The sequence below is a fragment of the Chinchilla lanigera genome, unplaced genomic scaffold, assembly GCF_000276665.1.
Source record: "Chinchilla lanigera isolate Chin_1 unplaced genomic scaffold, ChiLan1.0 scaffold00054, whole genome shotgun sequence".
Classification (NCBI taxonomy): Eukaryota; Metazoa; Chordata; class Mammalia; order Rodentia; family Chinchillidae; genus Chinchilla; species Chinchilla lanigera.
The window spans coordinates 604,110-630,881 of NW_004955455.1; the positions used below are offsets into that span (position 1 = coordinate 604,110).

A 26,772-nucleotide genomic window follows, 5' to 3' on the forward strand; every position below is an offset into this window, starting at 1 on the left:
GGAGGGTCTTGTCCAAGATCTTGTAACATGGGAGGCAGAGGCAGGATCCAAGGAATTTTGACCCTGGACACTGCTTTGCTAGGCTCATGGGCCTTCTCTTGTCTTCCAGATTGGCCACCGGGACTTTGATGTAGAGAAGCGACTGCGAAGGGACCTCCGGAGGACTCATGCGCTGCTCTCAGATGTCCAGCTCCTTCTGGCAACCATGGAAGACAGCAAAACGTCAGTCAGCAAGGAAGAGCTGGAGAAGGTGCACAGCCAGGTGAGTGTTGCTGGGTCCTCTTAGAAACTGGGCTGGGAGGACACACTCCCCTCACGTCATGCACAGGGGCCCAGTTTTCAGACACCTGCAGTGAGGGGGATATTTTGGGGGAAGCAGCATGGCCAGCGGAGGTGGGGTTGGGGTGGTGGTGGTGGTGCTTATGAAGGATGGGGACACTTGATCCACTCTTTTAAACTGAGGCACAGTGTGTCCATCTCAAGGGCTGGTGCCCAAATGGATAAGCATAGAGTGTGCATGCATGAGAGAGAGAGAGAGAGAGACAGACAGACAGACAGGCAGACAGACATAAGGAGAGGGAGCGGGGGTGGGTGGAGAGAAAGAGAGGGAGAGGAAGGGGGAGGAGAGAGAGAGAGAGAGAGAGAGAGAGAGAGAGAGAGAGAGAGAGAGAAAGAGAGAGAGAGAATCACCAATGCTGGTACAGACCAAACAGTAATAGTGTTAATGATGCAAACTCAGCTCCCAGCAGCAGCAGCAATTGCAGCAAGCTAATGATGTTGACCAAACTATCTGTTAGCCACTGGCTGTCACTCTGGAAGCTCCTGCCCATGCCCAGTCCTGGGTCCTCAATATCAGTAATATCTGTTGTCATACGGTGTTCTCAGGTCAGCTGAGAGCAGTGAGGACCATCAGCTGACTCCATTTCACAGTGAGGTGCTGGGTGACAGAGAGATGAGATGGCCCCCACAAAAGCGTGTGGCTAGAGGATGGTAGGATCCGAATTTGAATCCAGGTCTTGTGGCTCCACCGTCTTTGGTAGCCTCAGAGGAGGACCTGAGCAGCAGGTATCCAGGTGCAGGGATGTGAAGGCCAGGCCAGGAGCTGGGGACCTCAGGTGACATGAGAAGCACAGGCTGTGTCTGCTGCAGAGTGTGGCTTAGGGCAGCAGTGTTGAGAGCCGTGAGAGCATCTTTCGGGGCAGTTGAAGCCCTGGGGAGAGGCCCCAGGGCCGAACAATGTCTCAGGGACTTGAGATTCGCTGCTGGGAATGTTGAACTGAGGGGTGTGTTCCTGCTCATCTTCTGTGAGAATGTCCTGATGTCACAGTGCTCAAGCCTTCCTTCCCCGCAGGTGAAGTGAATGTACTTGAAAAGGAATTGTGGTGCTTTTTCTTCTTTTTCTTTTAAAAAATATATTCATGAGAATCCTCTCTCTGCAGGGTTAAAATGTGTGTTCTTGGGAAATAGTGGTATTTAATGAAGGCGCCTTGAGCTGAATCAAAGAGTCTCATTCTTCTGAAACTCGTCCTCCCCCAGTCTCTGCATCCGGCTCCTATCAAAGGGAATCCACAGCTTTGGCTTTCTGATGCTGTTGTCATGGAAATCGTTATAAGGATGGGATCGCATGGACCAGAGGTCAGGGTACAGTTGCTTTGGCTTCCAGCACACGTGTCCCGGATGCCGGAGTCAGACCTAATCAAATAAAGCAGCGGTGACACTGGGCATTGCTGCCTCTCCTCTCTGATGGATGGCATTTGTCCTTTGCCTGAAAGCTGCAGGGCCAGAGGCAGGGAGAACAAACAGGAAAGGGAGGACAGGGAGTGAGTTACTTTTGCTGCTGGCTGCTTCTTAAGTGTTGGCTATGGTGCTGAACATGGCCAGGCACTTGTATATGCAGAAGTATTTGTGCAGCACCTACTGTGTGTCACCTGGCAGGCTAGCTGTGTGTCACATGCTTTCACAGGCAGGAAAGAGAGAGCAAGACAGGCTGGTACCCACCTTTGTGGAACTTTATCTGATAGAAAAGGAGACAGATGCACAGTACAACAAGTAATTGAGATAATCCCACACCTTTGGATGTGGAGAGAAACAAGCAAGGTCATGGGTTAGGGAACTGCAGGGAAAGTCTCCTTTATAGTAGGTGACCTGCTGTGGTACCCCGGGAGGAGGGGCAGGCAGAGACTGGCACTCAGAGGGCCTGGGAGCTTAGGATTTTACTCCAAAGGGTGAGAAGCCAGTGGCAGATTCTGAGCAGAGCATGGCGGAATCACACCCTAGGCTTTTCATTTTTATTTTATATTTTTATTTTGAGATAGGGTTTCACTACATTGCCCAGGCTGGGTTGGAGCTTGGTGATCCTCTTGCCTTAGCCATCCGGAGTGCTGGGATTACAGGTGAACTCTACCACACTCAGCTCCATTCATGGCTTAGAGCCTCACTCTTCTGGGGGAGAAGGGGTTGAACAAGAGATGTGTGGATACCCTTAGGAGGCTAAAGTACCTCTGTGGCTGGAAGAATGGGCATCTGGGTTGAACAGTGTTAACAGAAAGGCCCAGAAGAGATAACCCTGGGCTCTTTCGGAAGTGATGGGACTCACAGTAAGGTTTAGTTAGTGTAAGAGCACATTCTTTCAGATAATCCTTGTCCTCTGTTGGCGCCTTTGACCCGTTTTACTAGGAAGGAAGCAGGCTCTGAGAGGTTGAGTGCTTTACCGCAGGGCACACAGCTGGCAAGTCTGGACACTGTGAATGCCAGCTCTCGCCACTTGGTTTGCTTCATATTTGTCAATCACCTTTTGTGTACCAGGATTTTCCTTAGTGCTCTGTGGACCCTCAGAGTTGGCTGTACATTAGAAGACTTTAGCATCACTTAAAAACCCTTGATTCCCGGATCCTACCCCCTAGATATTTTTATTTTTCTTTTCACTACGTCTGGGTTGGAACAAGATTTGCATTTTAAAACAACTATATCCAGAGCTTCCGGTGCTGTTTTTAAGACAAGCATTTGGGAACCAGAGGCCTCCTTTATCCCACAGAACACCCTCTCGAGCTGGGTGGCCAGACGTCCATCCTGCAGACGAGGACACTGACTGTGAGGTGGTATCTGTGTGACGGATCTTAGTTCTGTCAGTTTCATAACTGAATTTAGAACCAAGAGACATAGTTGCAGCACTTGCTCACTTTGTGACCTTCAAGCATTGTTACCACCCGAGCCTCTTCCTGAAGTGGAGTGTCGCCGCCGCTTCACCCAGGTGCTCCTGGATCTGATGAGGGGAGAGCTGGCTAGGGCTTCAGATTGAGGACTGGGCTCAGGACTCTCCAGCTCTCTCGTGGGCTGGTGGATGACACGGTGGGGAGCACCTGCTCGTGAACCTCGTTCATTCCAGGCATGGTCTTCACTCTGGGGTGAGCTAAGGGTAGGTTGCAAAAGGAAATGACAAGATCTCGGTGTTGGAGGGGCTCCCAGGCCAGTGGGAAGTGGACCTAGAAGCAGCCTGTAGTACGGCAGGGGGTTGGCTGTAGTGGAGAAGCAGCTGGGTTTGACTAAAGAGGGAGTCCTTACTGTTGATTTGGGAGAGGACCTGGTAACTTCAGCTCTTATTCAAGATAAATTGTTGGTTAGGAAAGACAGATGTGGGCCTTCTAGGAGGAAGCCACGGTACATGAAGAGATGGAAACACCCGGAGACAGGTTGTATGTTAGGCTTGGCGTGGCCTTTCTGGGGTATAAAGTACTCAGGAGGTGAGGATAGAGGGGGTGGTGCCAGTAATAGAAGCCAAAACTGGCTTGTAAGTGATCTAATGATCCCCTGGCTGAATTTGTCCCAAAAGTAATAGGGAGTGATAGAAAGCTGTTGGGCAGAGGAGGATACTACTGGAAGCACTTGGGAAAAATGGCAGGATTCCAGTCTGTAGCTAGCACTGGAGCCCTGACGTACAGAATATCAGGCTCAACTGGGACCATGGGAGCCCCCTTAGACAGAGCATCTCCTGTCCATATGGACAGGCTCCCCTCAGCCAACTGTCCCAACATTTGGAGCCTAAGAGAATTGTTCAGTTCTTTCCATCTATTTTCCTCCACTGGAAAATTTGGGTATATCTCGGTAAACACTTGCAGAGGAAACCCCTCCTGGTGACACACAGGGGACTCCCAGAGGCTGCAGAGAAGCAGCATGCCTGTAGGGTTCAAATCCTGCGTCCTCTATTCAGGACCTCTGTGATTTCAGGTGAGGCACCTTGCCTTTCAGAAATGGTGATTTATTAGCTAATAAGGATCTGAGTATTTGTGGCTGATTGGGTTGGTAGTATACAGAGAGACCCTAGATTGGAAAGAACTCTCTGAACTGCAAACTCTGAGACCATCGTTGAGATAGAATACTTTCTCTTGGCTCCCTTATTCCACTCCGTGTGTTGGGCGATGGAAGGTATTGGCCTCTGGGCACATGATTTCATAAGACTTCTTGGAACAGGTAGGTAAGGCAAAGGGTGGGGTTGATCTCATGACACCTGTTCTTTCAGAGCCAATTACTAATTAATTCCCATGGAACAGTTTCCACTGGAAACAAACTAATCTGGAGACAGAAGCAGTTCAACAACCAAGATACATAATTGAGATAATCGCTGCGCATAAATAACATCTGTGAGTAGCAGATGCTGGCACCTGCTCCAAGGAGAAACTGGAGGAGGATGTCTGCTCTGGGGCACTGGTTGGTTACTTGGTTGGGTTTTTTTGATTGCTGTTCCAGATTGATTCATGTCTTTGACCTTTGTCTCCTCCCCAAAGGAAACATGTTATTTGCTTGTTGTTAAATAGAGAAAGACTTGCACTGAAGCTTTACTTCTTTACTTAACTCATGTGGGAGACTGGATTCACCTCTTCCTGCTAAGCTCAAAGCTGCCACCAAGTCTCAGTCACTGTACCCCCTAAACAGCTCTATGGCTCCTCCCGCCTCCCTCTCTCTGTCCTGGTCTCCCTCGCTTGGATTTCTCTCAGATCCACTGGCTTCCAGTCTTCTCCACATAATCTTTCTACCACCAGATATTTGGAGAATCTTAAAATGCAAATAGTGTCTTGGGTTTTTGTATTCAAGATCCTTAAGTGGCTTCCTGTTGGTCTCAGCTTACAGTCCACGTTCTTTCATTGACTTACACAGTGCAGAGTCCTTTTTCTGCCTTGGTGTCCCCAAACCTGTCCCTACTTTGTCACCTCTTCCTAAATTGCATCCTGTGTGAGGCTCTTGCCCCTACTCTCAGCTCTTTCTCTACCTGTGGAGTATCTGTGCATCCTCTGAAGCTGAATTTGAGCATCTGATCTCGGTGTCATCTCTGGCTCCCATAAAATGGGGTGAGATCCCCACCAATACCTCGTAGTCTCCTGGGCTTAGCCCTGGGCCGGAGCATGCCATTCTCTTGTAATCACCCTTCTGTTTCCTGCATTTTCTTTATGGCTCCTTAAAAACAGGGACTAGAATGAGTAAGACTTGTTCAGACTCACAAAGTCAGCTCAAGGTGGAACCAGGGTTTGAACTAGGGAGTCTGACTGTGGTGCCTGCTTGGTTGGCCAATACACCACTTGCAAGCAAATGTTTGATTGTCATGCTGCCATCTCAGGACCTGTGTGTCTCTCCTGGAACCCCTGAGTGTGCCCGTGGGCCATTTTCTCTGGGACTATGCCTCAGTTTCTGTAATCACCTAGCTGAAGCCGTTGGCCTGGTGCCTCTTCTTCACCATGAGTTCCCAGTGGTGATTAACGCACAGCTGGAGGCCCCCATTAGTGCCCAGAAGACTGATTACTCCGGATCCATCCGCAGCAACCTAATTGGGACATTTGTCACCATGTGTCACTTATGCTTCCATGAGATGTTGGAAATAATTAATGTGCTCTGGGCAGATGACCCTGATGAGAGCCCCTGGGTGAGCAGGCACCTGGGGAACTCGTCTTCTCAGCTAGCCACCCCAGAACAGGTGGCCTCATTTGGGGTTTATTTGAAGAGACTTTATTTTTTCTTTGAAGATTATATCAGAGGTCATTGATTCAGTATTCACGTAACCTCCTGTCAGAGGAGATAAAGACCATGTTGTAATTGGTTTAAAACATGGTAATTACAGTCCTGTTCACTTCCCAAATATTGACACCTTTGAGGCTGGGATGAATCAAGCCTGGAGAAGCTAGTTCAATCAAAGGCAAGAAACACTATCTTCTCCCTGAAAGGACCCCCTGAATAGCCATGGGGGATAAGTCTCACAAAGCAGTCACTGGCCCAGCAGGGTCATATAGCCATCCTACCCATGGTGCTGCTCATGGGAGCATTGATTGCCTGCACATTGTCAGGCATGGTGTCAGGTACATCGAGGTCACAAACTAACTTGGGTCTTCATCTCAGATCTGCTCCCTGAGGCTGCAGGGGCTGGTGTGTGGGGTAGAACTGCCCATAACAAGAGCTTGGGGCATGAGTATGGACTGGCTGCTGGGCTGGTGCAGCAGCAGAGTTTTGTTGTGTTTTATGGACACCTGTGTTTTGTGTGGGTTTGGGCTATGATGCTTAGAGCTGATGAGAACATTTTTCACATGCTAGTATTTTAGAGGGGACACATGTGAGCATGTCTGTAGGCTCTAGATCTGGATATGTGGTATCTCTGGACTACAGTACACAAGGGTGTTGGTCTTCCTCTGGTATTGCCATGTGGTTTTCCAAAGTAGCTGTGGATGTTTCTGTCTGGCTAACAGCATGAAAGTCACAGGGCTCCTGACCCTGGCTGGTATTTGGTGTGGTCATTGGTCCTCTTTGCCTCTTAGCCATGTGGGAAGAAGGGCCTCTGTGGTTCTATTTCGTGTCTCCCTGGTGAATGATAACACAAAGTTGGGTCACCTTCTCAAAGCACTTTGGCCACTTAGGTATGTACTTTTGCCTGCTCAAGGTATGTGCTCAATTTTGTTGAGTTGTTTGCATTTTTTTAATGATTTGCTGGATATTTTCAATATAAACTCTTTGCTACATATGTCCGTTGCAAATATTCCCTCTCACTTCATGGCTTACCATTATATTTTCCTGGTGATGTTCCTTCTTGAAGGGATGCTCTCATGTTGATTAGACTATTCTTCATTTGTAGGCATCTTGGAATCCAGATATCAGTGGGTCAGGCAGAGGGTGCACTGCTTGGTTGAACATCAGTTAACTGGCCATTGGAGCCCAGGCAAAGTTCTTGACCCAGGTACACCCTCCCTACAGGATGCATTTATCTGTAAAATAATTTCAACTCTGGAGTTCCCAAGCTTTCTTTTGTAAAATGAGGGAAATTTCAACTACATGGGTGGTTTCCCAAGCTTGTGTTTGTATATGTATGTGTTTGTTTCATTTTTAGCAAAAGAATTATCTTACTGGGGGAGAAAATCATTAGAACATTTTCTGCCCTGACATTTCCTTGGCTAGGATTCAGCTGAGCTATGGGTGCCTGTATGTTAGTGGACAAGGCTGTGGTCACCTCCCTATCGAGGTCATCTCCTCCTACAGGAGAGGGTCCTGCCTACAGGTCCCACCTCTGGTTTGTCCTCTGGAGTGACTGTCTGGACACCAACTGGTGTCTGGAGTGAGACATCATTGGGGGTGTACCTGGTGGCCATTGCTCCTGAGCGAATGTTGGTGGCCCAGAGTTGTGATCGCTTTCAGACTGTACCACCAAGCAGCTTTCACTGACCAGGGTGGGTTCACTGATAACAACTTTTCTCAGTTTGAAAAAAATGGGAAAAATAAGGATTCAGGAAGAGTTCTGATCCACCAATGGATGACAGTCTCCTTGCAAAATGGATGGAAAATTCTGGAATATTTAGCATATACCTGAATAGCTTGAGGTCCAGGACGTAGGAAGTAGCCACAGTTCAGTTCTGGGAAGCTTTCCCCTGGGGGCCACTGCCATCAGCCTCCTGCCTTAGCCAGACCTTCGGTGGAACTGTTCTGACAGTTTTTTGTTTGTTTGTTTGTTTTTTTTTTGGTTTTTGGTTTTTCTCCAGTACCGGGAACCGAACTCACGACCTTGTGCTTGCCAGGCAGGCGCTTTGCCACTGAGCTAAATCCCCAGCCCCCCTGACAGTTTTTATAAGTTTGCATTGAATGTTTTTGGTTTCTAGAGGTCAGGGCTGTCTGTGGCTTGAGCTGTGAGGGATTTTCTTCAGGGGGAACCCTGCTGCTGAAGGTTAGTTTTTCACAGTGCTCAAGGGGGTATCAAGGCCTAGAACGTGCTGAGATTAGCCTACCAAAGTCATGCTCTCTTGAACAGAATGCTTTCCTGGTGGCATTTGTGATGCAGTATTTTTAAATCCCCTAACTTGTTCAGCTAGACCCAGAAATCCGGGATCTAAGTGCTGTACTGAAAGACCAGAATTTTCCCTTTGCCTGCCCCTTTCCGTATGTCTAGCCATCTCCTCCAGGAGCTTACCAAATCCAGAGCAAACACGTTGCCCAGGTATTTAAAGCAGGCAGATGGCTTGCATAGGAAAGTGGTACCGTGACCGGGTTTGCAGTTGACGTGCATGTGATGGGAATCTCAATTGCTGACGCACTGAATGGAAAGGAGGTGGGGGCTGGGAGAGGGCCCTGGGAAGAACTCTGCAGCAGACTTGGGCACAGCTGGGCAGGGGGGCACCCCAAAGTCACAGATGCTGGGTGCTGCGCTGCCTTGCATCTGACCTGAGGGACCTCACTCATCCTCCCTGGACTGAAGTGTCTCTGTAAAATGATGAGGCTGATTTTTCCCTGGCAGAGCTGTTAAATGATTTCTCCCTGGCAGTGACTATGAATGTCAAATAGTCCTCACAGGGCCTGATACAGTGAGTGTTAAAGAAATTTCCCCTCCTCTCAGGTCTCCTTCTCATTGAGAAATTGAGAAAATAAGGATGATTTAGCCTCTCAGGGGTAGGGACCCATACACAGAAAAGTTAAACCACAACAAGTGTGATTCTGTCACAAGGTTTTGATGGAACTATGCCGGTCCAACTTCTTGGCAGGCTGGCATCAACAACATTATCAGCAAATGGTTTGGGGTGGTTACTGCTGGCCTGCACTATGTGTATGTGATCTCCTCAAATCCACTTACCACACCCTGTATCTGTATCTGATACATCCTGTATCTGGTTCTGGGTTTTAGCAACTTAGCTCAAATTGGCTTGAGTAGAAAAAGAGAAAAGCTGTGAAGCTTTGCTGCCTTCAGGCTTGGCTGGATCTAGTTGCTCCAACTGTGTCATCAAAAATGTGTCTGTTGTTATCTCCTGGCTCAGTTCCTCCAATGCTGGCTTGTATTCTTAGGCAAGCACTTCCTTCTTAGTAGGATTGGGGTCCCCAACACTCTAGCCTTTTAAATTGGGCTTCAAAAAGAGGAAACTTTGTTTCTAGTGTTCCCACAAAAGTCCTGGCATCAGCTTCATTTTTTTCCTCAGAGCCATTTACCATGGCTAGCAGGAGGGTATGCTCTGCTAGGCTTGCTGAGCTACCTGTTTCTTTAGGCTTGTGTGGGGCCAGCATGATCAGCAGCACCTGGATGTGTGGGAATGGACATTTCTTGCAGGGAAGATGGGGGCTGCTATGGAAGAAAGGGATTGAGCAGGTGCCATGGTAGATTTGCACTACACAACACCTATGGTGATAGTGCAGTGTAATGGCTCAGAGTGGGAACCCAGGGACCAGACTGCCTAGGTACATCTCCTACTTCTGCCATTTAATACCTCTGTGACTTTGAGAAAGTCACTTAACCTCTTCAGTCTTCAGTTTCCTCTGCTAGAGCAACAGGAAGGATTGTTAACACTATCTTAGAGAGCGGTGGAGACTAAATAGTTCACACACAAAAAGCGTTTAAAACAGAACAGAGTAAGACCTCATCCTTGTAGCTTATGTCCTTGGCATCCTACAGCTTGTGTGGTATGCAACTTATACCCTGCAATCCTGCTCAATGAATGAGAAACACTTTCTGTCACATTTTGTGTAGGAAGAAACCCAAATCTTAAAGTGGCTGAGAAACTTGCTCAAGGTAACAAGATCAGAGATAGAGGGTCCAGGATTGTAACTCAATTCTGCTTGACCTCAGGATCGCTCCTAAGCACCGTGCAGTTCTGGATAATGTCCAAGGTCCCCTCTCATCGTAGATGAGGAGCTGCATGGAGACAGTGCAAACCACCCACCACCAACATTTGATCCTAGTGGTGCTAGTCTCACCTTGCTCCCATGAACTCCAGGCTTCCAGGACCTGCAGCATCCTGCTACAGTCACTGCAGTGTCAGAGTCTCAGCAATATCCCGGGCAAAGCTTATGGATGCTTACCTGATGCTTAAGATTAGGAAGCATGTTAGAACCCGTAGCTGTAGTGTGGGGAGCACTGGGGTGGATGCGTGTCCATTTCATAGATGAAGACACTTGTCTCCATGTCTCTAGGGACTGGGGCAGCACTGAGGCCCCCTTTGGTGCCCACCTTTCAGGGTTTGAGTTTTGGGGACAGAGGCTGAATTTACAAGCACAAGACACAGTGACTGTAGGCAAGAGAGAGGGAAACCTTCCCATTTGAGAAGATGTTTGGGGCTTCAGACCCTCATGCTTGTGCCATTATGATGTTGGTTCTACAACAAGTAAAATTTGGAAGAGACAGAAAAACGTGATGCCCTTGAATGCAAACCAGATCTGTTGCGCTGCTGAGGGTCTGCCATGGGGCCGGCCCTGCAGCTGGGTAGGGAGAGAGGTGAAAATCTCAGGTCTTGTCTCACCCACCCTTCCGTGAGTGAACCCAAGAGATCTCCTTCATAGGGATGTGATTGGGTCTCGAAGCCAAAAAGTCAGCTGTCACCTAGGGTTCTTGATGCGAGGCTGACTGCCAAGGGATGGAGACTGACCCGTCCCAATGAGGCACTGGTCACTCGGTGCCTCTCTAACGGCTCCCGGGAAAGGCATTTCCAGGGCAGTGGTGAGCCGGTTTTTCCTTCACAGAAGGATCTGAGCTGGCCCTCCTGTGATGCGCTGCCCAACTTCATAAAAACATCCGTCAAAACGCCTCAATATGGAAATAATGTGCGTGAGTTATTCTTACGCCAGGTCATCCATAATGGGAAATCACTGCGATGGCCCTGTATTTCTTCTCACTCTCTAAAGTGTCATAAATTGAAACTTTTAAAGCTCGGCATGAAGATGACTTGTCAGCCCCGAGCCTGCGGGGTGGAGGCCTTGGGCTGGGATTCCATTAAACCCGGACCTCTCTGACTTGTATGCCTCTGCGCCGAGGGACCTCTCTCCCTTCCCATCGCTGTCAGCCGGAACTTCAGAGTTCGTGAAGAGCAGGGTTCATGCTCTTCCTGGCCCTGTGTCTTCTTTTGACCTCTGCTTCATTTTCTTCATTTTTAAAAATCCCAACTTCCCAGGCTCTTCTGGGCATGAAAGGGACTCACAAAACAATGACAGTAACAATTGTCAGTATTTGGTAGCGTTTCTCAATGCTGGGCACTGTGCGTAGCACTTTGTGTGTTTTCACAGATTTGTCTTGCACAGATTTTTTGATGTAACAATCCCCATTTTCCAGATGAGGAAACTGAGGCCCAGCAAGCTTAAGTGACTTGTGGATAAAGGCACATGCGTCTGGTCTGGCTCCAGTGCTGTGATATCTGGCATCTGGAAGCACCAGTGCCCGCTGCCTTGCTTCCCCACCCTGTGGAGCCGGCTTTTTCACCGCTGGGAGGTTCCAGGAAGGGTGCAGGATCCCAGAGCGGGGTTGCTGGGGTCACCACATCTGTCTCTTCAAAAGCTGAGTTCTCTCAGCCTGCAGACTCTATCCGTGTCCAGGCCCCCAGGACGGTTGCCAAGTGGTCTCCACTGCAGCAGTAGCATCCAACTGGGCTGCTTCTGTCCCCCTGCGTTTCTACCATTCTACTCACACAGTCCGATTTTTCCAGTCAGGGGCTTTCCTCAGGGCAGAGGAGCTCAGTGTTAGGGGCTTGGGCTAGGCTTAGACTAAGTAGGCTGGCTGGCTATGTGACCGTGGCACGTCTCTGCCTGCCTTGAGCCTCTGTTTGCTCATTTATCCCGGGATCCTCATGGTGGCACCTCTGTCTTAGAGACCTGGTGCAGCTTTTATGAAGCAAGCAGAGAATGCCCAGTGCCCGGGGAGTGGTCCCCAAGACACAGGAATGGACAGAGCTGTAACTGCCAGAACCACCCAGGCCACGCTAACCCTAGCTTCAGCCTGGTAGGAGCCGAGAGGAAAGCGAGCCGCTGTTCACAGGGACGGTGGTGCTCCTGCTCATCTCTGCCTGGGGCGGAGGAGCCCTGCTGCATTATGCTGCATAGACCATCTGTAAACTGGGGCTAGAGAGAGAGCCACCATGCCCTATGGCTGGAGGACCGGTGGGGTGATGGTGGTGTTGCCCGCAGGGCCGGAGGAGCCCGGCGGGTGGGGGCTGACTTCCTGCGCCCTCTCTGTCTTTGTGCTTGCTCATTCAGCTTCTGTCTCTGCCTTGGGCTCCTTGGCCCCGGCAGCAGGTCCCTGCATGATGTTGCCCCTTCTCCTCCTCCTCCTCACTCAGCCCCTCCCCTCTTATATGTGACATCAGCTCCCATAATGGCCCATCTGCCTCTTCCTGCTTCACCTTTGTTCTGTGCATGCCACCCACAGTGTGGAAATTTCCATTTCTTCCTGCTTCTCTTTGTAGCGCCTGCATTGTCTCCTCCTGGAGGACCACAGCCTGGCCACCCTGCTTTCCATTTGCCCTAGTAAAGCCAAGGAAGGTTGTGCCACTTACCTCCTTAGAAACCATCTGTGGCTTCCCTACAGACTAAAATGATAAATAACCTAATAGTAAATGGCTTAAGCTTTGTGGTCCAGCCCACAAGCCTCAACGATATGACCTCTGCCCTCTCTCCTTTCCCTCTCTGCAGAGTGGCTCAGCCACACTGGCAGTCCTTCTGCTTTCAAGTACTTCACTTGTTTCTTTCCCTGCCTCAGGACCTTTGCCCTTGTTACTGCCTCCGCCCAGGGTACTGTTCCTCCTCAATCTCACAAAGCTGTCTCTTTTGTATCTTTTACATCTTAGCTAAAATGTTTCCCCTTTTTGAGGACCCTGACTCCATCAGCCAGATCCTCCTGATGTCTCATTTCCACCACTGATTATGCTTTGACCACGCTGGTCACCTCCCTATGCTCTGCATCATTTTCCTCACTGTGTCTCTGTCCCTCACTGTGTCTCTGTCCCTCCCAGTTGCCACGGGAAAGGAGCCACCAAGCCTTCCTCTGTGGCGCTGTGCTGCACCCACCTGTAGGAGCGCACTGTTCTTGGGGGCTCAGAAACTTGGCTGTATGTTCAGCCCCTGGCAGTAGGACAGGCTGGGCAAGAGCACCCATGTATGAATGCTCCTGGAGTCACAGGTCCTCAGACATGAGCAGTCCCAGTGCCACCCACAGGCCAGGACCCTCCCTGCTCCCTGCCTCACTTTCCTTATCCTTAAAATGGGGGTGTTTGCAGTGTGCACTGGGAGGACTAAGCAGTAGGAACAGAAGAGAAAACCCAAGAGAAGGCTTTTTCTTTGTCTATCAGCCGCAGCCTTAATATGAACTCTTTTGAAGACTGGCCTGGTGTTTTAGAAGGTGTGCTCTTCGGGGAAGCACACTTCTGCTTTGCAGCTGTGTGGCTTCAGGCAAGGTGCTGCCCCTCTCTGAGTCCCAGGTGTTTCCTTAGGTGATTTCTAAGGGTGTTTTCTGTTTGGAGGTTCCGGACTTCAGGAATCAAGGGGAAGCTGCTAGTTGCAGACTGGGCGTGGGTTTGTGCACGGGTGCGGGCTCTCCGGGCGGGTGGGGCTGTCTTCTGGGTCTGCACGTGCAGGGAACTGTGCCTATCTTGGCCCCACTTTCCAGAACAGAGGCTGACTGTGTGCAGGTGAGCACAAGAAGTAAAAGAAAATTTAAGAGAAAGATTGAAGCTGGTGGCTTTAAGCCTTTGAGAATCTCGTAAAAGCTGTGAGCCTAGGAAAATGCTCGTGAGCAGAATATCTTGCAGTTTAGAGGTTTATAGACTGGCTTTTAACCCTGAATGCTGCTTAAGAAACTTTACTTGGCAGGTTCCCCTGGCCTTCGATGTGCCTCCTCCAGGAAGCCTCCTGCAGTTCTCTTCCCGTTCTCACCAGCCTGCATCCCTTCCTTCCTGCGCTCCTCGGAGGCGGTCATGACCTATCCCTGCCCGTCCCCGTCAGGAGGGCAGGGCTGAGTTGACTACTCCCTGAGGGTCATGTGCCTGGCAGTGAGGGGTGTCACAGGACTGTGGAACACCCCAGTGCTGCCTTGATGGCGTAGCTGTATGTCTGTGCCTGTGACATTTGAGTGGGTGCAGAGCCTGGCTGCCTGAGATATAAATACATTAGCTCCCCCTGGTTGTGGTATGTGTTGATGACTAGGTTATATTACCCTACTGCCCACAAGGGGTGGGCTGGGCTGGGCTGGGGGGCAGACATTCAAGGTGGCAGCCTCAAGAGGACTCAGCTTTTTCCTTGTCCCCCATGGCCTGGTCCAGCTGGAGCAGAGTGAGGCCAAGTGTGAGGATGCCCTGAAGACCCAGAAAGCCCTGACCCTGGACCTGGAGAACATGCACAGTGAGCTGGAGAACATGACCCGGAGCAAGACCCTGGTACTGTCCCTTCCTGCAGCCCTGGAAGTCTGGATGTTGCAGGCCTCTGGGCGCTAGTGTGGGCCTACTGGGTGCACAGCACTATAAGGGGGACAGGGGCAGTTATTTTGAACCTGTTGTATTTGGCTATGGAGTACAGACCTCCATTGTGGGCATAGTTGGTATTTGGAGACATAGACCTCCACTGTGGACCTACTGGGTGCCACCTTGAAGTATAGACCTCCAGTCATATCTTAGCTTTATTTGAGGGACAGTGGCACTTACTGTGGATCTGTTGGGCACTCAGCACTCTGACTGTGCAGAGATCCTACTGTGAGCTGAGCATCATAGAGGCCAAGAACATATATATGAGGGTCAACTGTACAGTCCCACCTGCAAAGGTAAGCAAGGGAGCCTGTTGTGGACCTACTGTGTGCTCAGTACTGTGAAGATGCACCCAATATGAGCCTCAGCACCCTCCATGGGAACACGACTGTTCATTGTGTACCCACACTGTGCTCATCACTGTAAGTGGTTCCCAGGCAGCTATTATAGTCCTACTGTGTGCTCACCTTCATGAAGGGACTTGGTTCTTAGTATTGGACTATGTATGTTTACTCCTATAAGAAGATAAAAGTATCTCTCATGGGCCTACTTAGACTCACTGCAATAAAAAGACCCAGCCATTTATTATAGGCCCACTTTGTACTCTCCACTGAATGGGACAAATGAACACATGTTATAGGTCTATGGCATTGGAAAATATTGGGCATGGGTTTCAGTGCCCCTGTCTGGGTGTACAGGGTTGGTTTAAATTTATACTCAGTGTGTAACATCCTAAAGGTTTAGGTAGAGCTAGAGATTTATAAGCAAAAGCTTATCTCGTGATTCTTCCTGGCCCTTTCATCCTAAATTTTCTTTGCACTAAATTCAGAGGGACTTGCCCACATTCACATGTGCGTGCACACACACACACTCACACTTATTGTACCCCACACTTATACACAAAGCCACCAGACCCACATACAAAATAAGTACCCTGAGAGGTAAAATATGCAAGCAGATTTGCCCACCCACCTGTCAGACATTTATGAGGAACCTGCTGTAGCCTGGTGCTTAGTGCTGAAGATACACCTGTGAGCAAAACCAAGTCCCCATACTCAGGGAGATTGCAGGTTTGCATTTTCATAGCTGTACCATGTGTTTTTAAAATGTGCTGTGTAGATTCCTACAGGGGGCTTACATGGATGACAAATCCACCCCTCCCATCCACAGTGATATGCATGCCCAGTACACACACACCAGCAGCAGCAGCAGCGCATGCGTTGTCACCCACTGTACCCTTACCTGTAGATGGTCACTCACGTCACCCACCCACAGCCAAGGGCCCCCAGTCCCCATCAGGCCCCTTCCTCTCGCTGCCACTCTTTGACCTCACCCCAGCTGCCGGCCTACTTCCCACCAGGTGGATGAGCAGCTGTACCGGTTGCAGTTTGAGCGAGCAGACCTCCTGAAGCGCATCGATGAGGATCAGGATGACCTGAATGACCTCATGCAGAAGCACAAGGACCTCATTGCCCAGGTGAAGAGTGGGCTTCTGTCTGGCGGAGTGACAGAGGGATGTGGAAGAGGTTAAAGTACTTGGACTACTCCCTGGTCTTAGGATCTTGGAGGAATGCGTACCAGATAGACAGATAGGAATTAGAAATTTCATTTAGCCCTAAGGGAGGGAGAATATCACCTTCAGATAGTGGAGGCCTCTCTGGAGGACCTCTCCACCCAGAAAAAATTTTGATCTATTCATACTTCTATTTGCCCATCCAATATCCATCTGCTCATCACCCCATCTATTGACCTACCAAACCATTAATTTACCCATCTATCTACCCACCTGTCCATCCATTTATCTGTCCACTGCAATTCCTATCATTCTGTCCATCCATCCATCCATCCATCCATCCATCCATCCATCCGTCCATCCATCCTTCCATCCATCCTTCCATCCATCCTTTCATTCACCCACCCTTCCACTCATTTATTTATTCATTCACTATCTATTTATTCATCTATCCATCTATTTATTCTTCTGCCTATCCCCTACTTACTGCAGACATCCTATGTGTAAGGCAGCACGCATGTGTGAGGAAGGCCAAAAATGCTGTGGCGATTGGTTTCCCATCCATCCCCTTCCCATTCCTGCTCTCCTGTAGTTCAGGGTTCATGAGTTGGGCAGATCTTATCACATCATCAACTGGAGGAGAGGAGGGACTTGAAAACTAAACCCTGAAAGGAAGTAAACATGGTTCTGTGAATCTGGCCCTCTACTGGGAGTCAGAGAAGGCTTTTCTGAGAAAGTGGCACTGGATGAGAATCAGAATGAGGAGCAGGAGTTCGTTAGATCAGAGTGGGAAAGTAGGGGTTAGGAGAGTGTTCCAGACTGAAGGAACAGTGTATGCACAGGCCCTGTGGTGCTGCATTTTGAGAGGCTGAAAGGGGGCCAGTGAGGAGAATGTGGTATCAGATGAGTTTATTAGCAAGGCCGGGGAGGAGGGCCATGCCAGGGTCTTAGAGACTGCAATGAGTGTGTGTTTTATTCTGTGGATGATGGGAATTATTGGCAAGATTTTTAAGGACAAGAATAATTGGAGAGGATGGACTGGCCTGTCAGCTGCACAGGGGTAGGACTGTCCTCTGCCATGCCCAGTCCTCTGCCACATCCAGTCCAGGATTGCTTCATGGCAGTGCTGCACCTAGAGCTGAGAAGAGTGTCCAGCATGGAGTCAGTGCTCAGTGAATACCTGTAGAATGACTGACAGCTCCAGCTGTGCAGGGGAAAAACCCCCTGGCTTGCACTAGGCAGGCAGAGTGGAGCTGAGCAGGTGGACAGATTTGGGGACAGTTAGGAGGCAGGATACCAGCAGAAGTACAGAAGGAGCTTTGGATAGAGCTGGGAGATGTGAGGAGAAACTCCAGATCATTTCCAGTCTACACCACAGTGGAGAAGAGCTTCACCCAGAAGCAGTGAGTGCCTCCTACATTGCCCCCAGAGAAGAGCTGGGGTGAATGCCCCCCAGACTCCCACACAGCCAATGGAGATTGCAGCTGAGGGTGCTTCTGCTAAACAAGGCATCCTCCTAACAAAAATGATCAGTGATGTCACCAGCGCTGTAACAACCAGCACAAAACAGTCCATGTCACCTTTTGTATTGGTCAATCACTTATTTTTGTCCAAAATAGAAGTTTATTTGTTGAGTTGTAAAACTAATATGTACATATGAACATTATAAAAATTTAATAAACACACGTGGGAAGTAGGAAGTGGAGAGGCGTCTTGTTCTTGGGAATTCCTGTCTTCACAGATAATCAAGCTCAGTCATTGGCTTTACCTTTTTATAGAATCTTTACTGTCCACCACCTCCTGGAATCTCTGAACGAACCCTATGGATAGTGGCCAAGCAGACATTCTCAGACCATTTTATAGATGGGAAGACTGGGTTGCAGAGAGGTTTCTTGGCTTGCCACGGCCAGTGTCCAAGTCTAGGACCGCAACACTTGACAGCAGAGCAGTTCTCCCTTGGAATTTGGTCTTTGCACTACAGCCAGCCCATCTCAGCCTGGGCTCTCCAGAGTGTATCTTAAAGTGCTGGGCAGAGGCCAAGGCCATAGGCTGATGTGATTGGAGTGACTCAGCCAACACTGAGAGGAGGTTGGGCGGGTGTGAGAGGTACTCTTTGAGAAATAGCCATTGCCATAGGAGCTCTGAAAGACGTAGGCATCCATGGGTGAGGGAGAAGGGACTCTTGCTTCCCAGCAAAGTCTATGGTTTTCTAGTGACTTTTTTTGTTTCACCAGTCTGCAGCTGACATTGGGCAGATCCAAGAGCTGCAGGTGCAGCTGGAGGATGCAAAGAAGGAGAAGCACAAGCTCCAAGAGCAGGTACATGCTCAGAGCCTCTGTACTGTGGAGGGAGGAAGGGAAGGGCTCCCTGGGACCCTTGGACACTCACTCACTCACTCACTCAGTATTGTGTGTGCCAAGGTGAACACACACACGCAGAGTTCCTCTTGCCTGTGTCCGCCCTGAATGCAAATGACACTCAGCACTAACCAGTGCGGCTTCTCTCCCTCTGAGAAGGCTCTGCTCGGTGCAGACAGGATCTTGGCCCTTTTGAGTGTCCTTTGAAGGCATGGTATCTCTAAATCTCCCTGGCTTTCTGTCCTTACTGGTGGACTGCAACTATCCACAGAATTCTCAAAACCCTCGTAGAACTGTCATATGTGCCTGCTTGGAGTGACTGTCAGACAATGTCCATGGATACTGAGTAGCAACAAGCACGATAAAAATAATAGCAGCGCTGCCCATTGGTGGGTGTTTATGATGCTCCAGGAGCTCATCTCCTTCAGTCTGCACAGTGGAAAGGAGGTGCTGAAGCTCAAGGAAGGAAGCCAGCATACCCAAGCTGGTCCAACTGCCAAGTGGTGGGCAGGTTGTGTGCCTGGCTCCCGGGTACACTTGGCCTGTGGCTTTTGCTGCTGGAACTTGTTGCTCACCATTTAGCTTTGCTCCATTATCATGGCAGGGACAGAGATAAAAGAAATGCCACATAAAAGTCCTTTTGTATTCATAAGGGACAGGAAGCATCACCTCCAAGCACCTGCCACCAGGAGCAGGGTCCAGTGCGAGCGGGGTCCAGTGGGATCCTCGGCTGGGGACCTGGCAGTTCTCAGTGGGGCAGACATTCAGCGTGTAGCACTTGAACGGGGAAGCAGGTAGTATGAATGGGCCCTGGGCTGGGACTTGTGTGTGTCTCTGTCCTGGGACTCCTCTCTGTGTGCTTTCAGCTGCAGGTGGCTCAGATGCGCATCGAGTACCTGGAGCAGTCCACCGTGGACCGAGCCATCGTCAGCAGGCAGGAGGCAGCCATCTGTGACCTGGAGAACAAGACAGAGTTCCAGAAAGTGCAGATTAAGAGATTGGAGGTACTTAGTGGCATGGAAGCCTGCCTTGGGCCTGGAGCAGGGGGGCTTGCTGTTGGCTCCTTCCAACAGCAAGATGGACAGACCTTGCCCATCCATCTCCCTTTTTTCCTCTCCTCCCTTCTCCTTTCCTTTCTTCCTTTCTTCTATTGCACATTCCACAAACAAGCCTGTCCATTCATCCATCCATCTCTGTCCTCTCCATCCACCATCATTACTCCATCAGTCTCCCTCTCCTTCCACTTTTCTTCCTCCATACTCCCTCCACTCTTCCTTCTCTTTTATTCAGCCTCAGACCCCTCTGCTTGCCCACCCTTTATTTATGGGATCCAGTTCTTCCCACCTCTATCTCTGTCCCACCCACGCATCCATTTAGGTGCCCAGCACTCATTTTGAACAAAAATTTGTTTTGAACCTGTGTGTGCTAAGCTCTGTGCTGGGTGCCTGGAAGATAAAGTATAAAGGATAGACCTCTGTAGAAGATGTGCACAAACACCCACAATACGAAGAGGAGGCTGTGGGGTTCAGAGGACAGAGGTCCTTTTCAGGCTGAGGAGGTAGAAAGGCTTCCAGGAGAAGGGGCCATTAATTCTGGGCCTTGAAGGACAGATAAGCCCTTGATGAACTGAGTCGGGCTTCAGTGATTACATTCATTCATGTTTGACCTTGCACTTGGATCTCAGATGTTTATTCACCCCTTCAGCTTTTCTGGCCAAGGACATGGGACGTTTACAGAATACACTGCTGTTGCCAAGATATCAAAAGCCTCTCCTGTCAGGCAGTTCACTTGATGTTTGATAAAGCCCTGGAGGGAAGGCAGGACAGGCCTCATCTAATGAGGGACAAAAACGACCTCAAATGGGTCAAATGACTTGCTTAAAATAAAGGCTGTTGTGTCAGGGCTGGGACTAGATTCATGGGTGCCCTTCACTCCATCCTGGTCTCTGCAGCCAGCTTCCCCTGCCATAGGACAGTGCGAGGCCACACCCCACCCCAGGCAGTGGTCTCTATAAACCCACTGTGGATGAAGAATATACAGAAATTCCTGGCCTCGACCTCCAGTGGTCCTTGGGATGGCTCCGGGGATCCTTCAAGGCAAGACTGTCTGCAGATCACCTGGAGATGTCAATCTACTGTGTTTTAAGTGATTACCTGCACCATGTTGGGCTGTATCGTTTTTGATTCATGCATAGTTAAGTGATCGCAGAGAAGAAGGGAAAATTAAGATAATATGAAATCGAGAGATTGTATCTACAGGTTTACTCTCCTCTCTGCCGCTATTATTTGAATGTAGTAGAGCCCCAGGTCTCTATGGTAGAGAGATGGGGCACCCGGAGGATGCAGTTTGAGAATCACTGTTCCTCCTCCTGCCCCTTTGCTGTTCTTGAAATTGATGCTAAATTCCCTTTGAAAGGGGAAGAGCCCTGAAGAGTAAACCTGCCTTTAGGCTGCAAGTCAGTGTCTGCTCCACAGTCTGCTTCTCCCCTATCCATGGCTCCTGAAAGGAGCTCAGAGTTAGCCTGGGCTTGAAATATTCATGTGGCTTCTCTTGTGTCAACACTGGATTGTTTGCCCAGCAGGATCAATTGGTTCCAGGCTTGTTGGTGGCCTAATGAATTCTGCAGAACAGCGCTTGGATTTACTTTCTGTAGCATTCATGCTGCCCCATGCACCTTTCTGTCTGTTGTTTCATTGTTTCCTCATGGATTTTTGTCCCCCTAAAAGGAAAAATACCATAGAGTATTAGGGCTGAGGCTCAGGATGGATGATCTGATCAAAGGCACTCACTTGATAAATCTAGAAACCAGAATCACATTGGGAAGTGATTCTAACTTCCAGCATAGTTCTCTGTCCTGCGCACCAGTGTATCTGCCAGACCTTAGGATGGATGGGGTTGCTGCAAATATTGACAATCCCCAGCCTTTATCCTCCATGTCCTCTGTATAGTCAGTGTGCTGTGCCTTTTAAACTTAGCAGATTGGATTGGCCTGGGAAGCATCCCTGCTACACACAGATCCAACCATCATCTTCATCTCAGAGAAGTTTAGTGACTGCACAAGGTCACACAGTCAGGAAGAGGTAGAGGTGGGATTTGAACCCAGAGCATCTTGAGAGTTAGTGTTCCCTCTGTATTCATTGCCTCTTAGAGTAGCAGTCAGCATTTTCTCCATTTTCAAAGTCAATTCACTTGCATAACAGGAGTTGGGAGTCTTAGCCCGTTTCTGTATGCCAACATGCAGAGACTCAGCCGAGCATTCTCAGGGATGTGCTCTGCCCCTCACAGGTCCTGGTGATCCGGCTTCGGGACAGCCTGATTAAGATGGGTGAGGAGTTGTCACGGGCAGTGGCCTCTGAGTCCCAGCAGCGTGAGAGCAGCCAGTATTACCAGCGGCGCCTGGAAGAACTGAAGGCAGACATGGAGGAGCTGGCACAACGGGAGACAGAGGCCAGCCGGAGGTGCATGGAGCTGGTGAGTCCTGTCCCCAAGCTGGCTTTCATGATTGCAGGTCTGGGCCATAATGGAGCCCTCTCACAGCCAAGGGGAGGGCTTCAGAGGGGAGACTCAAGGTTTTGCCTCTTGGGCCTTTGGGATGGGCAGGATGCAGGGAGAAACCTGGAGGAAAGGGCTGCACACCTGGGCATCGGGTCCGAAGTGGACCAATAGCATTCACTGCTGCTGCCTGGGCACCAAGCATGTGGACATCTCAGACATTAGATTTCATTTTCCACCTCTTCAGTTACACTCCAAGGGCAGGGTACCCTCATGTAAAAAGGAGGGGACCAATGTATGTTGGATGTCTCCCTTTCACAGGCTTCGCATTGTCATGTCCTATAATTTTTACTCCCGGCTTACAGATGAGGAAACTGAGCCCCTAAAGAAGTGAGATACTTAGTCTAAGGTTGTATGTAGTAAATGTGGAACTATTTCTGGGCTATTAATGGTCACAATAACATAAAAGAGAAAAATGATAAGGGTGAGGGTAAAAGCACTGTTTATTACAGATGCGCTGTGTGTCAAGTTCTGGGTGAAACATTTTTCGTTTAAGTCCTCCAATCAGAACAGTGAGGTCACTACTCTTATGATGTCCGTTGTAAGGATGGGGAAACTGAGGTAGGGGAAGATTGACTTGCCTAGGTGAGCTTCAGAGTGGTGCATTCACTTTCCCAGGGAAACGCAGGAGTACATATTCAAGCCCAGATTTGCCCAACTCTGTAGTCTACGATTTTAGCCACTAAATGGCGCTTTGCCTCTAGTGTGGTCTGAGGAACATTTTAAACTTGTTTCCTGCCTAATAAGAGTTCTCCATCATGTGGTGCATCCTAAGAATAGTTTGCAGAGGTCGAGGACATCCCAAGGGTCCAGATTTCTGAATCTGTGATCTGTGAGGCCTCTGACAGCTCCTTTGCCCTGAGACAACCTATAGCATGTCAAGGTTGGCCCAAAGGCCTCTAGAAAAGTACAGTCATTGCCTTTGAAGTACAGGTTGCATCAGCTTGTTCTCCTTCAACAAACAGATTCTGGGGACCACTGTATTCCACAGCCAGAGTCACCCCATCTACTTTGCCCTTGACAAGCCGGGTGCTTGGCTGTTCTGCAGGGGGGCTGGAGAGGTACCACTCAGAGGCCGAGATTCCCAGACGAAATCCAGGTCCCCTGGCTGTCAGCTCCTCTGCCCTGGCCCTGGAAGAGACAAAAGTTCTGTCCTGCAGTTGACAGGATGACTTCCTCACTGACAGCTTGCTTCTCATGCTGCCTAGTCCCTGCCTTTTCCCCCTGACATCTTCTTCAGCTGGCCAGAGAGGAAGACACTTGACTACATCAAGTAGTGCTTTTCTTCCTCTCTCCCTCGCTCCCCTACCCCAACTTCCTCTTGCCTCTTTCCCCTTACTCCATTTCTGAGGTCGTATTCAGATCTTTAAAGGCCCTAAAGTGCTAAAAAGATTATTCTGTCACATCTTGAAGACGGTCCAGATTTGGATTCATGCCACTGCAATAAAGTGACTGTTACAGTGAAGAGAGTCACATGGATTTTTTTGGTGTCCCAGCACATTTAAGAGTTATATTTACACTATATTGTAGTATATTAAATGTGCAACAACATTGTATCTTTGACAAATGAAGTATGTGACTTAATTTAAAAATACTTAATTGCTAAAGAATGATAAATGTCCTCTGAGTTGTTGGAAGCGTGGACTGATAGGCTTGCCCCACACACGGTCGGCACAAGCCTTCTGTTTGTAGTTAGTGCAATATCTGTGAATAGTAATGAAGAAAAATGCAGTGAAATGAGGGGGGCCTATCTACTGCTCCCACATGTGACTCGCAGTAGAAATAACATGAAACTGTACCTAACACACAAAGCTTAAATGTATGCTGCAGTTAGGGTGTCTTTTCTTTCTCATTGTAAGAATCTGGAGAAGATCTTCAAGGCTGAACTTGTCTCTTTATTTTGTCTATAGTTGGGAGGTAGATTGGTCTCCCACGGGTGCCATAATGAATGGCCACAGACCAGGTGGCATAGATGTGTTCTCGCACAGCCATGGAGGGCAGGAGTCTGAAGTCAAGGTGTTGGCAGAGCAGCCTCCCTCCAAGGCCCTTACCTATTCCTTGCCTTCTCTGGCTTTTGAGGGCTGCAGGCATTCTGGCTTATGGCAGCATGGCTCCAGTCTCTGCCTCTGTCTTCCCATGGCCTTCTCCTCTGACTATGTGTGTCTCCAATACCCCTCTGTCTTTTGCTTGTAAGGGAAACTGCCATTGGATTTAGGACCCACCCCTAACTGAGGTGGAACTTATCTTGAGGTCTTTATTTTGATTGTATCTACAAAGAGCTCCTTTCAAAAAGGAGTTATATTCACAGGTCCCAGTGGACATAGTTCATGGGAAGCCAACCTGGAATTCATTCCTGGAGTGTAGGGTATGTTCCCACCTGGCTGTTATTGTGAAGGCATCCAGCACGTCTGGGAGTCCCTTGATGCTTCTGGGGAAGAACAAGGCTCAAAGGGACAATGCCAGACCATCAGCCTCTTCCTAACACTGGATGTCCCACACTTAACAACCTATTTGCCCTCAGCGATGTCCTGTGTCTTTGGGCAGAGAGGGCAAGGTGGCATGAGAGGAAGGGACTAGGGACCAGGTATGGTCTCCCATGACCCATCCTCTTCAACTAGGCTTCACCTTCTGTTTCTATCACTTTCCAATAATGCCATCAATGGATGAAGCCACTGATGAGGTCAGAACCCTTGTGATCCAGTCACTCCCCTATGGCCCAGGAGCAGCATTCCACACAGTGAGCCTCTCTGGGAGACATTTGGGATCCCACCCATAACACATGGATGCATATCTGTAGTTTTTAGATGCAAGAAGGATGTTGATGGATCTCCCGTCTTCATTCCTTTCTGCCTGTCCCCAGCCTGCACCATTTGTCACTGCTGCTGTTGGTTTAAAGGGCTGTGAGTTGTTGCGTGTGGATGATTTATACCCCACCTGGCTCACCAGCATGTCCAGATCAGGATCAATTACCCTACCAATGAAACTTTACTTCCTGGAAAAGAGAAAAATGAAGTTTTGCCATTAATTTTAGTAAATGTACTATTCCTGGTGACTCCAGGAGCCATTATGGAGAAAAGAATATTCTGGCTCTAAATCATTCAAGTCCGTTTGTCACTGGAGTGATGAGGCAGCTCGTCCATGAGCACATATCTTCCTGTTTTTCAGTAGTTATGGGGCCCAGAGGAAACCACCTTGTGTCTAGGCCAGGCACCCAAGGGGTCACCTAAGGGACTTGAGAATATTCTCGGTAAAAGGAAGATCTGCCTTCTGCCTGCTTTTAGCCAGATGTGCCTGCTTCTCCATCCCCACGGCTGGGGCTTCTGACTTACGGCCTCTGTAGATTTTCCTTTGGGTGTCTGCCTCCTCTCACCTGCCAGTGCCTGAAAGCATCTGGATATTCTGCTGCTGCCTGAAAGCAACGTAGAGCACCCAGGGTTGCATTATTCCTTGACTCGCCACTTTTGTTCTCCTGGATCTGCCTCCTGCCTACTCTGCCTTCAAAATTCAGATCAGGTGTCAGATTAAGCATCTGCTCTGTGTTCCCACAAGCCCCTACCCAACCCCATCAATGCGTGCATCACCATCATCCGGGTATTAGAATTCACCTGTGTTCCCATCTTCCTAGACAGAAAGCCCTGAGAAGGAGAGTGAGTTTAATTTGCCTCTAGGTCTCTAGCTTCCAGTTCAAGGTCCGGCATAGGGTAGATGCTCAGAAATCATAGTTTCCTCAATTTTCAAGTTTTGAAATTTTATCTCTGAAAAGAATAACTCAAAAAGTATATCTTAAAAGTGAGAACTTTCAACTTCACAAGTGTTTGCATCCTGTATATGCCCAACCCCGTTCCTGATGTTATGGCAGATACAGACATGGGAGGACCAGGGATTGTGCTCTTGAACTGATGAAGATCTAAAGGAACAGATGCGCCTTCCCCTAAATACCTCTGATATAAGAAGGGATTTGTGGGCAAAAAGGAAGTAGTGATGAGCAACCAAGAGATCTGGGGTAGCTTGTGCAGAGGATGTAGTATTTATTTTCTTTTAAAAATACACTGTGTTAAATTAATTTTGATGATCATCAAATCAAACAGATTTGCCAGAACTCCTCTGCTTATAGACACAGCCTATGAGTTCAAACAGCAAGTTTATTTTTATTACAGCTGTGTATGCAATACATTTGTTAAACTTTTAAGCCTTTAGTAATAAACATATTTTGATCATCATATGAGGGGAGTTTCCTTTCTGTTCTCTTAAAAGAAAATAATACTCTCATATTGGGAGGCAATCAAAGATCACACAGCCGAATAATGTAAAGAGGGAAGTATTAGAGAGGTGTGGTGGGCATCTTAAATAATGAGGTAGCTTTGAGGGATCAGTTGTCCAGTTGCATTCATCATTGTCTCCTACTGTGGCTTCAGTGTGTCTCTCAAGTTTGTGTATTGGAAGCTTCATCTCCAATGCAACAGTGTAGGGAGCTGGGGACCAGTAAGGGCTGGTCAGGGCAAAAATGGATTCATGGACTTTTCGTGGAAGTAGGTTAGTTACTACAAAAGTAGTTTATTATAAAAGTGAATTTGGCCCCTTTTGCTTTCTGCTCTGTTGCCCTTTGCCTTCTTGCCTTCTGTCATGG

The 26,772-nt window shown here is 48.9% G+C and overlaps 1 protein-coding gene across 3 annotated transcripts in view; it reads left to right on the top strand.

The window, feature by feature from the left end:
* The window catches only part of Myo18b (myosin XVIIIB), a 258,854-nt gene that overhangs the window by 166,802 nt on the left and 65,280 nt on the right, over nt 1-26,772 (top strand). For all 3 annotated transcript variants that reach the window (XM_005396137.1, XM_005396139.1, XM_005396138.1), the window contains exons 34-39: nt 110-262; nt 14,526-14,639; nt 16,084-16,200; nt 18,471-18,554; nt 19,460-19,597; nt 21,879-22,064. In XM_005396137.1, the coding sequence (XP_005396194.1) occupies nt 110-262; nt 14,526-14,639; nt 16,084-16,200; nt 18,471-18,554; nt 19,460-19,597; nt 21,879-22,064 (792 nt within the window). The remainder of the gene's footprint in view (nt 1-109; nt 263-14,525; nt 14,640-16,083; nt 16,201-18,470; nt 18,555-19,459; nt 19,598-21,878; nt 22,065-26,772) is intronic.